This window comes from Rhipicephalus sanguineus, chromosome 1 (genome assembly GCF_013339695.2).
Source record: "Rhipicephalus sanguineus isolate Rsan-2018 chromosome 1, BIME_Rsan_1.4, whole genome shotgun sequence".
Lineage (NCBI taxonomy): Eukaryota > Metazoa > Arthropoda > Arachnida > Ixodida > Ixodidae > Rhipicephalus > Rhipicephalus sanguineus.
In genome coordinates, this window is record NC_051176.1 from 289,618,027 (window position 1) to 289,632,419 (window position 14,393).

General features: G+C 45.7%; 1 protein-coding gene across 1 annotated transcript in view; it reads right to left on the reverse strand.

Moving 5' to 3' along the window:
- LOC119379225 (xaa-Pro aminopeptidase 1) overlaps nucleotides 1-14,393 on the reverse strand; it is a 62,086-nt gene that overhangs the window by 21,360 nt on the left and 26,333 nt on the right. The window contains exons 7-16 of the mRNA XM_037648456.2: nucleotides 11,894-11,945; nucleotides 11,573-11,812; nucleotides 11,414-11,495; nucleotides 11,155-11,353; nucleotides 10,636-10,722; nucleotides 8,569-8,678; nucleotides 7,777-7,926; nucleotides 7,639-7,699; nucleotides 7,507-7,576; nucleotides 7,323-7,427 (exon numbers count right to left, since the gene is read on the reverse strand). Coding sequence (XP_037504384.1) covers nucleotides 7,323-7,427; nucleotides 7,507-7,576; nucleotides 7,639-7,699; nucleotides 7,777-7,926; nucleotides 8,569-8,678; nucleotides 10,636-10,722; nucleotides 11,155-11,353; nucleotides 11,414-11,495; nucleotides 11,573-11,812; nucleotides 11,894-11,945 — 1,156 coding nt within the window. The remainder of the gene's footprint in view (nucleotides 1-7,322; nucleotides 7,428-7,506; nucleotides 7,577-7,638; nucleotides 7,700-7,776; nucleotides 7,927-8,568; nucleotides 8,679-10,635; nucleotides 10,723-11,154; nucleotides 11,354-11,413; nucleotides 11,496-11,572; nucleotides 11,813-11,893; nucleotides 11,946-14,393) is intronic.

The following is a 14,393-nucleotide window of genomic DNA, read 5'->3' on the forward strand; positions in this document are numbered from 1 at the left end:
AGATGACTGCTTGTGGGGCGACGGCGCTTCGCAGTACACCATCTCATCTCGGACTCCAAGTCTGAGGACTCGCCGAGTGACGACGATTGAGCACGTATGTCGCAAGAAATGTCATATACTGCAATAAACGCTCTTCGTTCGCTAACTGGTGCGTTTTTACTTTTAAAAAAATGTCGCGTGTATGGGCCGCACCCTGAAAATTGGCCCTCATTTCTTGAAAAAAAAAAGTGCGGCCCTTACACGCGTTTATACGGTACCTTGGAAAATACTAGCCCCTGACAATGAAAGGGTTTATTCATACACTTTCTGTAACAAAACGCCGAGTGCAGATTATCTGATTTTTTAACATAACGGTCAAACTAGTCAGGTGGTAATTTGTGAGGCTTATATGCGAAACTTTGTAACCAACCAAATTGTGCATCAGCACACTTTTAGAGCGCAGCTCTAAGGCGCCCGTTCCTGTGTTAAAGGGGTCATGAACCACTTTTCCAAGTAATGATCTAATGGCCTCAGTATCGGAGTGTACTGCCTCCCGAATCGATTGCCGCAAAAATTTCTCGAATCCATCAAGAATCAGCGGAGTTACGGGGGTTTGGCGCACGCTCCCAGCGCTTTCTCTCTTTTCTCGTGCCGACGAGCGCACTGGAAGCTAGACAGGGAGGGATGGCATGGGGGAAAGAAGTTACGCCAGCGCGCGTCATGAAACGCGATCGCTCTCCCGCTGTGATTCGCTTGCGCGAGTGCGGCTACCGTGTACTGAGGAGTGCGGCGCCGGCAAGTGGCGGCACCCCGCGGCAAGAAGCGCATCTGATCCGAACGCCGCTCTCGATTTACGTCGGCTATCGGCCAATAAGCATGCTATGTCTCTTGCGACGTACAGCGGACAGACGCCCCGCCCACCGACGAGAGTGAGAACCGGCCTCTGTTTGAAAAGAGGGTGCCTGGGGAAATGGCAACTTCGCGCTCCGCTTGTGGCCATTACGCGGCGCGCACGACTGTAATATTTGGCAGAGCAGTTCATAGCCGTGTCAGCTTTCTGCAGGATGTGTTTTATCAATCAGCCCAAGGGGTGCTTCATGACCCCTTTAAGCGGCGTCGCCGTCTGTGGCGCAACCGATAGACATGAAAGAAGAAGAAGAAGAAAAAGCAGGATCAAATGGGATTTGAACCCGCGCCCTCTGCATGGCAGTCGAGTATTCTACCACAGAGCCACGCTGGTGCTTGAAGCTCATTTGCAAAAAGACCCTATACAGGCATCATGTCGGGCAAGGAATCACGTTACTCTGTGTAATATAGCATGGCAGAAGAGTAAAATAACAACCAGTCATCACAGAATGCTAACTGTGCTACGGGTGTGGTTTAAGGCTTCCCACCCACTACAAAGTGCTCAGCCATAATTCTTCATCGTCATCAGCCACATGCAGCATCAGCAAAGTGCACATAATACCTTACAGATGTGTAGCGGCTACCTCGCTTATCCGCAGAAAGACGGATAATGGCGTAGTGGGTGCTGTCCTACTTCACAAAAATTATGATTTATGTCGTACAGTAGAACCCCGCTGATACGTTTTTGAAGGGACCGTAGAAAATAAACGTAAGAGACGGGAAACAGAAGAGCCGAAAAACAGGAAAAACGACAAAATATTTAGTGGTACAGAATTTTATTTCAATGCTTACGAGCAGCACGAAAATTGGCGCGCTCAGCCGCGATCTAGTTGAAGGATAGAAACGCGGGGCTGGGGATGGCCTCATCCACAGAAATGTAATCAACATATGAGATTTTTTTAACACCAACAGCTGTAGGCATGAAAGAACTAAGCACACGCAATCACGACCAGCGCCGCGAGTCCGACCGCGAACCGCGCGCACGACCATGTGAGCTCCAACCAGCTCGGAACTCCTCCCGTCCTCCGACAAATAACGATGATGATGAGTCTACGCCAACGCGATGGCAGAAGTGAATGCCAATCTCGAAGGCCTTGCTTTTACAAGCAATTACATCATAGACGCCATGTTTCTGCAATACAAATCTCAAAGGCTATGCTTTTGTCAGTAGTAAATGCCAATCTCGAAGGCCTTGCTTTTGCGAGCAATTACGTCATAGACGCCATCTTTGCAATACGAATCTCGAAGGCGATGCTTTTGTTTGAATCAATCGAAAGATCCTGTCGCTTGCGCCTCTAATGCGCCTAATGTTACGGTCAAATCAGCAAAAGCTGCGTGAAAATGCACCATGGCCGCTCTCTTCGGTAGTCACTCGGTCGGCTCCGAGTGCACTTCGTGACGTATAATACGGGAATGGTCAGACAGTTACGACGTAACAGCGGGGTTCCCAATACATTGTATCCTATGGGAGCTATGCCGGGACCGGTGGAAAACGACGTAACAGCCGGGAAAGCAGTGAGGAACGTAACAGCGGGGTTCTACTGTAGTCGATACCTTGCGGAAAGCCAAAACTTCAAACACAGTTGGCCTTGCCCCAACACGAAGATGCGCTCAGAATTCGCATTAGGCAGTATCATGATCATCGGTGAATTTTTTCCACATCCAGTCAATTTCATTGTAGTGGTATTTGACAGTACAGTATTACATTCACAGCAATTGGAGAAAGATAATGTCTGTGATCTCCTACACAATTAAGTCGCCTCTCGGCACAGATGTTTACGAACATTTCCAGAGGGTTTAGCTATCCCGTCAGGTAAAACTGATGTGTCCCTCTTGTTCATATTATAAAAGAAGACTTGAAATTACTGAATAAAATGAAGGACCCCGGATAATCAGAATCAACTAGGACTCCTTAACATGCACCCGAAACATGATTCATGTGCATTTGTGCATTCAGAACCCATTGCAATGCAGGTATTTTGGTCAGGAATTGCAACCTGCGACCCTGTGCTCAGCATTTTTTTACAGCCACTGATGTACTGCAACAGGTAACTGAATTTAGACTGGATGGGGCATGCACACAGACAGGGACACAAGAAAGAAACCACGCAAACAACACAAGCGCAGTTCGCGTGGTTTCCTTCTTGTGTCCCTGTCTGTGTGCGCGCCCCATCCAGTCTAAATATGAACCAATACCAACTAGCCCAATTAGCCGTGCTTTTGCAGGTAACTGAATGATGTAGTGCAGTTAATTGACTAACTGAATTCAGAGTAGTTTAATTGAATCATACAACTATACACTAATTGTAAACTACCAAACCAGTATGCAATTTTGCAGCCAGAATAGTTCATAAAACAAGCACAATTTGTGGAAAGTGAATACGTATTTTCTGGCTTCGGTTGTCATGGTTCGCATTGGCAAATATATATATATATATGTCGCCTTGTTTTCAGTATTGCACGAATGGAACAAATGTACTTAAAGCAAAACAAACTAAAACGAATTGCCACAGCTGTACACGCATGACGAAATGAAATAACATGAATACAAAGCACTTTAAAATATGCAGTTAAGCTTGGTTAATAATACCTAAAGACTGACTGATCCAGCGACAACGAATAGTTACCTGATGGCAAGTTCCAATGATGAACAGTTCTCAGGAAAAAAAAAAGATATGTGCTTGAAGGTAAAGTATGAACAAGAAAGGCATAAAATTCAGCTCATTCTAATGAGCCTAGCAGGTGTTAAGTATTTCATGTTAGATGACACGAGCCACTGATTATACAATTAAGAAACTTTAGATACAAAAATGAAGCGCGAGGCACATAAACACATAGTTCTGTAAAGTTTTAGGATTGCCAAATTTTTGCACAACAGATGGGTGCACAAGATGTTTTGGATATTCACACACCCACAGCAAATGACATTCCAATGCAGAGTATGTTGTGGAAGCTCAGGTATCCACAGTAATTTCATGACGCCCCTGCATCTTGGGTAGCCAACCACGTGTTGGGTAGCCACGTGTACGGTAGCCAACCGAGCCAAAGCCTGGTTAACCTCCCTGCCTTTCTTCATTTTTTTTTTCTCTCTCTCTCCTCGTCTCCCGCCTCCCACCTGGACAATGTGGCAGTGAGTCGTAAAACGCTGTCCCTCTGCTGTCACCCTTTCTGTGGAAGATCAGTGAGGTGACCCATTGGTCCAGTTTTGGTGGAAATCAAGCCCTTGATTGTGCGCACAAGACTGGGCTTGGGACATTGAAAGATTTGTATGCGTTTAGCATCTTTGGCCAGTGGCGGTCTTTTGTTATTTGCCAGCCAGAAGTTAATTTGGCTTGTTTGGGCAGGCACAGCCTAAGTGGGTGCACATACACTTCTGTAGTCTCAATGCTCTGAAGTAGTGCCTTGCAACCGTGTCCCCATCTGTTTCTCCAGTGATGCAACCGAGGACTTCTGATTTGGAGCAATTTTTGGAGCAGCAAAATTTCCGTTTTGGAGCACTTTGGAGCAGCAAAAATTTTCATCTTGGAGCACTTTGGAGCAGATTATTTTGCATCTGGGAGCATTCTGGAGCAGCGAATTTTACACCCCAGAGTGCACTACAGAAGCATATTGCATTAACATTCAAGCACCTGAATAAATATTATGGGGCTCTTAACAAGAGCTAGAAATATTTCGATTCATTGCAAATCTTATGGAAAAAAAATCATCTCAGGAGAACTCCATACTCGCTAATGAAAAAATAAGAGCTCATGCAGTTGAGTATTCTGGATTAACCTCTCCGGCGATTATTTCCGACACTAGCAAATAAACAGAATGCCAGACCAATGAAACTGCACTTTATGAAATAACACTCTAAATACATCTATGTGGTTATCAGCAGACGTGGTAGACAAACGCCGTAATGTACAGCAGTGCCCTAATGTGCCTAATGCATTCCCCTAAGAAAACTCCAAGGTGAAAGCCAGGTTCTTTTTCTTCTCGATCGACGAGTTGATCCTCCCCCTCTCTCTCTGCAAGCTTTCTGCACCTCACCTGGTTTTGCGCTAGCTCCATGATCGGCGTACCGATCACGGAAGCAGTGTAAAGCGTCGATGTCATGTGATGACGTCATCACGTGACATCACAATATATGACGCCATGATGACGTCACAAGTTTTGACGATCTATGACGTGATGGTGGCGCCATCACATGATGATTATTTTTTGCATCAATCGGACTGACGCGCGACGGTCAATTTTCTTGTTTGTTAAAGCATCTAAGGCTTTCGCATTAATATTGCATATTGAACGTTAATGGCCTGGCCGTTAACAACCTGGCCTTACATACCAAACTGTCCTCCACCATGTCACCTCTGTGCCATGTGCGAAACACCTTAGCTTATCATCCACTTCACAGAGTGAATTGGCTCCTCAATTTTTAAAAATTTTTGTGATAGCAATTATATGCACACTCTCATCGGATTTTTGCCGTCGCCGTTGCCGTAATTTTCCCTATAAAGTCCAAATTAATAACATCCCCACGCGCATTCTAGCCGGGGGGAAAAGTTCACGAGCGCTGGCGACGAACGCGGCTGAAGCGGAGATTAAACTAGCCCGCCGCCTGTCTCCGCCGCACGGAGAGCGCATGAGATAAAATCTTCCCACATGCAGGCCTGCCGTCGATTGCACATCAAACAGAGAGGAAACGTCCCACCCGTCCACGGCCGGGCTAGACCGCACGCGCGCGTGCGGTCTAGCCCTCGTAAGAAGAATGAAGAGACGCCAGGGGGGAGCGTGGCGGGGGGAGGGGGGGGGGGTGAGAGAGGGGATCGCATCGTTCGAAGGGCGCAGTCGCTAGCGCGCGCGCTATCTCGGGGCATCGGGAGACGGTTCCAAAAAATTGCTGTGCTCTCAACGCTTACTTCGCGTTTAGAGAACTCAGAGCACGAAAACGCTTCAGTTCCTGGAGCGGCCATATTCCCTTAAACCAGCGTTTTGTTGAGTTACGCGAGATCGGATCCAAAAGAGTTAGCTGCTTGCCTCACTTCGTTTAACAATACAATTTTTGGTATCGCATTCATTGCTTCGCCTTTAAGCGAAACTGTGAGTTTTTTTAACCGTCAGCTACTGACCCTCGAAAGCGCGGGGCGGACGGGTAACATGGGGTAGCCGCTTCACTGTGAGCCCGCTACTAGCTGCGCATTGCGGCTGCTCCGACCAGGAGATATTTTTATTATAGAGATGACATTTTTAAAAAAGCAAGCAAAAATTCTAATTGGAACCCTAGCAAGTGAGCTCGAAAGGGCAGGGCCTTTTAGGGGGTATTTACCGCAGAGTGATTACAAACTCGGATGTGCTGGTATAAGCAATTACGAAAAAGCTCTTCTGGATGAAGATCCATGGATAAAGTATATCTGAGGAAAAGTGTCAACGCGTTCCCACCGTTCGCGTGCTCTTCCATAAACGCGAAGCAAGGAAAATTCAATATTGTTCCATATATCTACTGAGCGATCCCAGATTTCATTCCACGATGTCCAGAAACAGAAGTGACAGACATTTTAGCGGCACGCATGTAGTTATTACTGAACATTTCTTTTCTTACGTGCCGTGCGACACTTGAAACGAGCAATCAGCAGCGTTTCTGGCAGAGACCACGTCCGCCGATGAATCGCCGTCGCACTTCCTCGCTACCGATAGGCCTAGACGACACGAGCCTCTGCGGAGAGCGCGTTTTGCCGTCGAACCGACTTGCAGAACAGAAGCTGCGTCGGCACCACGCATGGCATCGTGGCTTACTCGGAGCGCACGCGCGAGCGCTATTCAGTGGAATAATGCTTGGTCCATGGTTGCGACTTTGGCAGTCCCAAGGTCAAGCTGCACATGTTTTGACGCGCCGGCCGTGCGATTGCCAGTGATAGACGCCCCCAAGCCCGAGACTTTGGCGCAGTTTGGCGCAATTTTCGTCGATATTATCAGGATGGCGCAGTAAATACAATTTGGCGCACTTCGGCGCAGTTGGCGCAGGAGTGGAATCACTGGTTTCTCTCAGTTTCCATTACTCTGCAGTGCACGAGTGCAGAAGCGCAAGATGACCAATCCGCAAGTTGGATGAAATTTTCTTTTGTTATTAAATAACGACTTTCTTTCAAATCCAGCTAATAAATGTGGTATTGGAGAATGTCAGCTAGATTCTCCCTAGCTGCATGTGCAGCCATGCACAGAAGAGTGATCAGTGCACAGCACAGAGCAAGTGCAGACGCGGCGTGTTATACGGGGCTTGCTGTGCCCGATACCATGGTGGTCAATCAGTACGCGTATAGAGAGCACACACCACATAAAGAGCCAAGAGAAGCAAGGCTGTATATGTGTATGTGCCACTGAGTGACCACAATGTAAGCTTCTCAATGCAAACAACATGGCAAAAATAGAAACACCAAACTCTCAAGCTCGCTACACACCTTCGTGCACATTGAGAAAGGCGCCAACTCCATGGCCAGTTCCATGAAGATAGTCCAAGCCTACTTCCCAGAGAGCTCTTCGTGCCAAGGTATCGAGCATTTGCCCTAAAGAAAGCAACACATTTTGAATGAGATTGCAGGTTACTTTAAAGCACTGTTGGGCAAAAAATTTAGCAGAACGAACCTTTCACAAGGCGTGGAAAAATTGCAGATGAAAGCGCTATGTTTCCCTTGACAACCCGAGTGAAGCATTCCTACAAGGAGACCAAAACCATTGTCCACATCCCAGGAAAAGTACACCACAAAGAACACTTACTTTCTCGTACTGGCTGGGTGTGCCGAAGTGCCATGTTCTGGTCACATCTGTTGTGCCATCCCTAAAGAGGCGGAAGGTGAACACTTGTAAGCTGATCAGAATAGCTGCCATGCTAGCCTTAGCACCATAATAGCTGACCTGTATTGGCCACCTGAGTCGCACAGATAAATTTCTTCGGTCGTTACCCGCCGGTCAGACTCTTCCTCAGGACGGTAGTGGATGATAGCCGCGTTAGGGCCAGATGCCGAGATAGTCTCGAAACTTGGTCCTACGTAGTCTTCTTGTTCCCTGGACATTTATAATCCATCAACTAAAGCACCAACATATAAATACATTCAATGCAAGCACATGCTTGCCACTGAGTGAATGGATTTATATGTTGCAAGCGCTCGGCAAGCATTCATATGAAGTTATATCCCCAATCCATGAGCACGGCAAATTGATAAGCTACTGTTCCATGAAGAAATTATTTCCAAATCAAGTCCTACATGAAAGTCAAACTGATTTACAATAATATTCAAGTGGCATAAAACTTCCGTTATACCTGATAATTGTTCTAACCAAGTTGCATAAAACAGAGAGTGGCGTGCACACGGGTGTGCTGGTTCAAGGCAGAGAGATATTGCAGCGACAAAGGTGGCTTCAATTAATGCTGTTGCAGCCCTGTAATCACAACATAAGGTCCAAGAAAGCAGACGGCAAAAGTTTCAGTGCCCGAAATTTCAGACATCCTTGTACACTGCACATAGCAGTGCCACAAAGGTGTCTCAATTATCGGGCACGTTCAAAAATCAGGTGTTGCTTGTATGTAATTGCAATTTTAGGCAACGCTTTCAAAATTTCCCGCAATGGTACAGTATGAATAAGGTGGTCAGACTCTGTACATTCTGTGGGAAATTCAAATTTAAGGATATGTAAAGCATTGTGCACCTTCGGAAGTGTTCCAGCTTGGCAGCTGCAGTCATCTCGGTGACTTCTCCTTTGGGGACTTCAGATTCCATCCAAACAAAAAACTCGCACAGTGCCACAGCATCTTTGATCTAAAATAAGGTAATAAAGTGGACCGTGTCAAACACTACCTTGACTGTGCTTAATGATTATGCATTTAGACATGGCACAGCACTAGCACAAGTTGGACCGTGTAAAAAACTACTTCGACTGTACGTAGAACTTTCCTGTCTGTGCCGATCACCATCAATAGCCAACTATAAACAGTTTCAAATTCATACTTTCCAATTTTCAAGTGCACCTGGACACATGTCATCCACTGGGTAAAATAAACAGTATTCTTGCTGTTTCGCTTGTTTACTTGGTTTCCTGCCACACGGGTAAACAAAGCACCGTCAGAGTCAGCTGACGTAGTTCTCATAATGGTGTTGAGGCCAAGCACCGAGACCTGCTCTTCATTCAGTCCAATGAGTGTGCAACATCAAAAACCCTTACAGGCCACAATAACAAAAGGGCTTCCAAAATCTCACAAAAGCAAGGCAACGATCTCAATCCGCCCTTTCTATGTTGCCCCGGCACATGCGCCCTTCCCCTAACAGAAATGTCGCGAAACGTCTCGGAGGCTTCTGTTCTGGCAATACCGGTTGTTCCTACCCTTCGAAAACCAAACCAAATCGGCAGAGGGCAGCACAGGAAAATGAAGGAGGCGGATTATGGCTCCTTTGTTGATGGCGGCCAAGTTTTCTGTTTTGCAACACCATGCGTGTTATGTCCAAACAATCGAGCAAGACCCAGTTTGGCATCACAAATTTCTATCACCGCTATGCACTGGTTCAACAGAACTCTTGTCATTCAGTTTTACCACAGAATATCCACATAACTTTATAGAATTGGTAACAGTGCAGCAGTTAACTGCAAGCAGCTCCAATAAATCAGTCAGCCACCTAAAACTTGTTCCAGTAGTGGGCTCACAAAATAAATTTTAAAAATAATAAAGAAAAAACTTTCATTTATGGTAAAAGTGCCTGTTAGTTTTAATTGCTTTCAGAGGGAATTTATTCAGAATAGGTCTCCCAGAGCCCCAAATAGCTTATTTTGGCTTGGGCATCAGCGAGAGCGAGCTCTGTGATAACCTGAACCAAGCGACAACATTCTTCAGCAGAAGTTTTCCTTTGTGGCAGTAGTGAAAGTCTGTTATACTGAAATTGCAGATCAGCATGCTTCGTTATATTGGGGTTAAAAATACATAGTGTTCTATGGACAGTATGTTAGGAGTTTGTTTTATTAAAAATTTCATTTTATTGAAGTTTGTCATATCAAGGTTTACCTGTGCTTTCTTAGAAAAGAGCAAGCAAAATATTGTTAGCAGTGCATAAACTGTATTAGCACACATTTATGCCTACCAATCAACACTTATCGATGTTACTGGATATACAAGGCATTTGAGAACCCTGCTTTTAACAACCATGGACATGAACGTCCCAGATCAGTAATCATCTAACTACATATGTTCACTCTGTCGCTTATACAGCACGCTTATTGCAAGGTATTAATTAATCAGCTTCTAGTATGACATGGGATGAAAGCCATTCACTGTCCTATATTTGGATACAACTCCTCAAAGGCAGATGCCACGCTTCAGTCATCTGGGCTGGGCCTCTCGGAACTTTTTAAGTTGTATCTGACCATGGCTGCCTTACATGAAGACCACAGTTTCAACATCGCCACAACTGAATGCTGGCTCCTGGTCGAAGATACCCTCGTCTTGTCACTGTTGATTCCCTTAAAACTCCACCCTCCTGTGAACCCCTTTCCAAATGGACTGCCCAACTTGATTATATTGCAAGATCCCTTTAACCTACCTTTTATCACAGAAGTTCACCTTTTTCACCTACCAGTCAAGCAAATTCTGCCATGACTGACAATTTACCAAAGCCAAAGATGTCAGGATAAGACAGGATGTGGCAATCAAAAAACTTCTTTAACCATCAATGTGTCCAAGTGCTGTTTAGTCAATCATAGACAACTTATTATTGCCCACAAACTCACATGGGCACGTCGCATGCATTCAATTTCGGTCTCATTCTTGATGGCTTTTCGAAGCATCACAGGTGTAGTAGACTCGATTCTGCGTTCCTGCAAACGCAAAACAGAAACTGTCACAGGTCCCAGAAAAAGCAATAATTGCTCATGCCCATGCACACCACACCACTTTGAGTAGTGAACCCACATGCTGCTTGCGTGTGTCGTTCAGAGTACCAAGTTTTTAAGCTTAGTCTACAACAACAATAGCGTAGAGTGCTCGCGGATTGAAAAGAGTCATTTTATGGCACATACATTCGTTTCCACAGTATTCGGTTCGTGTCCCATCAGTGCAATATTGGCTCGTACACTTACACCAGAGCTAGCAACACCTTTAGAGGCCATCTTCATAGTGACATGACATGTTTATCTCAAAGCAATTGCGCATACCAGTTGTTATACCTGAAGTTTTGATGTCGCATTGCAATCCGTGAGCACTGTACAAAGTTGCACAACATGCTTAAAGGAGCTGTAGTTCAACACTACCTTGGGAACTTGGCTGACAACTGCATAGCTTGAACAACTGCTGACCCAAAATTTGCCCGACAGCTGGTTGATCAGCAGGGAAAGGAAGTCTTTAAATACACGGTATGGCCTGATGTCAACAGCAAGGTTCTTTTCATTTCTGTCTATCGAGAGATGACGCTGAAGAGTGGCACTTAACTTGTTTTCATCTATAAAGAGACTGAAGGAAATATTTGTGTTAACAAGTGGAGAAGCCAAAGGGCTACACAACCAAACTTACTATGCAGAGTCCATGGTGATCACAGCATACGCAAAAAAGACAGGGTTGTAATCAATGTCCGATCCCCTGAGGTTGAAGAGCCCTGCAAGGAAAACACAATTATAGCAAAATTTCCAAAGAAGGCAAACCACACCAGCCTAACTGTGTCATTCCACATACATGCTATTTCATCCAAGGCTGTGATCACTAATGCTGCTGCTGACTTTTGGCTCATGTCCTGCCGGATGTCAGAAATTTTCTCCTGCCAGAACTTGCCAGTGTAGATGATGGAAAGTGAATCAAGAGGGCGGCTGGGTGGTGAGGGCCGCTCCTCCCAAATCAAATCGACTAGATTCTGTGAGACTGGCACCAGGGAATGGCCTGACACATCCAGTTGGTTGCTCAGCAGCTTCCAAGCATCTGAAAAGGTATTCGGTCAACTTGTATAAGACCTACCTAGTACAACCATCTCCCACATTTCTACTTGAATCAAATGCTCACCATAAGGCATGAGAAATGGGTCCACGCCTACTCTGCTACCAGTTGACAGCACCTGGAACAGCAGCAAACACTTTTCACATGGCTACACCAGTGCAGCTACACTGGTATGGCTACATCAGTACAATACCCTACCTGTGCGTATATTAGAATGCTGCACTCATGTGCGGCATTGATAAGCATGGCGCCTCAGCTGCTTAAAGGGGTACTGACACAAAATTTCATGGCTCAGATATCCTGCGGGATTGATTCACATGAACATATGTATATCACATACCAAACCTGAACAGCGAATACAGCTTGGAAGTTATTTATATGAATTTTTAAGTTCGCGTGATCTAGCGCTATAAGCTGCACCTCACGACATTGACAACATACTAAGCGACCTGAAGGGGACCTGAAACCCCCCATACTTCCGCGACGGCACTATTGCAGCCAGCTGAGTTCAGCGATGCCCAGCTAAATCATGACGTCATAGTCGCCACTGCACTTTTGCTGCGCTTAAAGGGACACTAAAGAGAAACAACGAATTGGTTTAGATTGATCAAGTGTGCTCGGAGAACTCTTGTCTAGTTTATGTCACCACCATAGGTTTATTATTAGAGGAGAAAACCAACTTCAAAGTCTCATTTTTAAATTTCGCGCCGAACTTTGTAATTCGTGACGTAAAAGGTTTTAAAGAGCATTTAACGTATTTTGGCGCCACTGGCTCGATGAAATTTCCACAAACTCGTTATGTCAAGTCTCTGGGCCCCTCAGAGGACAATGTACTAGGATTTAACCGATTAGGAACTACGTAGGCCCAAGCAGGCGCCGTCAAAAATATGTGATGTCACGGCAAATGCGGGAATTCCAAGGTGGCGTCGCCACCTGTATTTTCTTTTTGCGCGTTTTCTCTCTTATTAAGAGTCTTCTCACAGCAAGCGTGGTGTTTTTGGTATCGTGAAAGGCTACTTTACTAATGCGAGAAAAATCGTTTTGCTCTTTAGTGTCCCTTTAAGCCAGCAGGCTACTATTCAGCGGCTGCTCACGAGTCCGTGCCCGCGGCAAACGTGTGGAAGCCTCAAGAAAGTCTTTGCCACCAGGTGACGATGATGACGATGACAGCAACGACATCGCGCTGCACATGCCGCATGTGAAAGACCACGCAGGCAGCACGAAAGTGCATCACAGTTCTGTGTGGCGTTTCACACGCTAGATGGCGTAGCACACAGCGGCTTGTCGTTCTCGGAGCTCTCCCAAACCGAAACTGAGACTGGTCAGTAATATACAGATTGTAATTAATTATCTGTCGCGCGCTGCAGCAAGCGATGTGCCGTGTTATGACTAAGAGACCTCCAGCAACCTAGTGCAGCAAAAAACGCGCACCAAAATTTTTATGTCAGTACCCCTTTAATCATAATCAGTGGACAAATGCAGAGTGTTGAGCAAAGACAGTGGGGCACCCCACCTCCTCGCGTGAGCGCCAGGACGTGGGGTGGAGGAGGTGGCGTGAGCGCTGCCTCCACTTCATTTCTCCTCTCCCTTTTCTCTCTCTCCGCCACAGCTGTGCGCTCGTATATAATGCGACCCGCGCTCGCTCCCGTTGCACTCTCCTTCGCAACAGCGCTATGGACGCTTGCGAAGCTGAACGTAAACGGCAGTGCCAGCAAGCGAATCTTGAAGCTGCCAGGCAACGCGAAGCCGAAGCGCAACGGAAACATCGAGCTGGGGGGATAACATAAGCGGTACACAACATATACACAACTCCACACACATGAAACATACACAGAAACATACAAATGGAACAACAACGGAAACACAAGTGAACACCCAGCGCTGCTTCACATCCCCACATGGTTCCCTTTAGTGGGAGATGGTCTAATTTTTTATCTAGTCTTTATCTTAACTATGAGAAGAGGCTAATACTAAAGCCATTCAGATCTACCACATAATGACGATTTTTTCACATGAATTTTTACTGGGCTTTTCAATGCGTACTGTAGGCAGATATTGATCAGATAGGTCTGTACTTGCTGCGAACAAGCAGTGTCGCAATAAATTACACAAACTTACCATTGAAGTGGCCATTACAGCAAGCTTGGGCTTATCACACTGTTAATCCTTGTACAGGTGACCCTTAAATTGCACTCATACTTCCAGACAACTATGTTTTTTCATTAGGGTTTCTATATTTTAGTCATCATCATCATGACTATGCCGACTGCAGGGCAAACACCGCTACCATGTTTCTCCAATGAACTGGCCCTGTGCTAGCTATTGTCCCATTTCCCCCGTAATGTTGTATTCTCATCTGCCCATCTTTCTGCCCCTTGAAACACTTGCCTTCTCATTAGATGTTAAACTCATGCCCAGTTTTCTTCTTAGTTTCTACTTAAGATGTCATTAACATGTGTTTGTTCCCAGACAAACTCCCCTCTCTCCTTTTCCCGCAACAATACGCCTATCATTTTCCTTTCCATGGCTCACTGCATTGTCCAAACACGCTTTCTTAAGCCTCAGG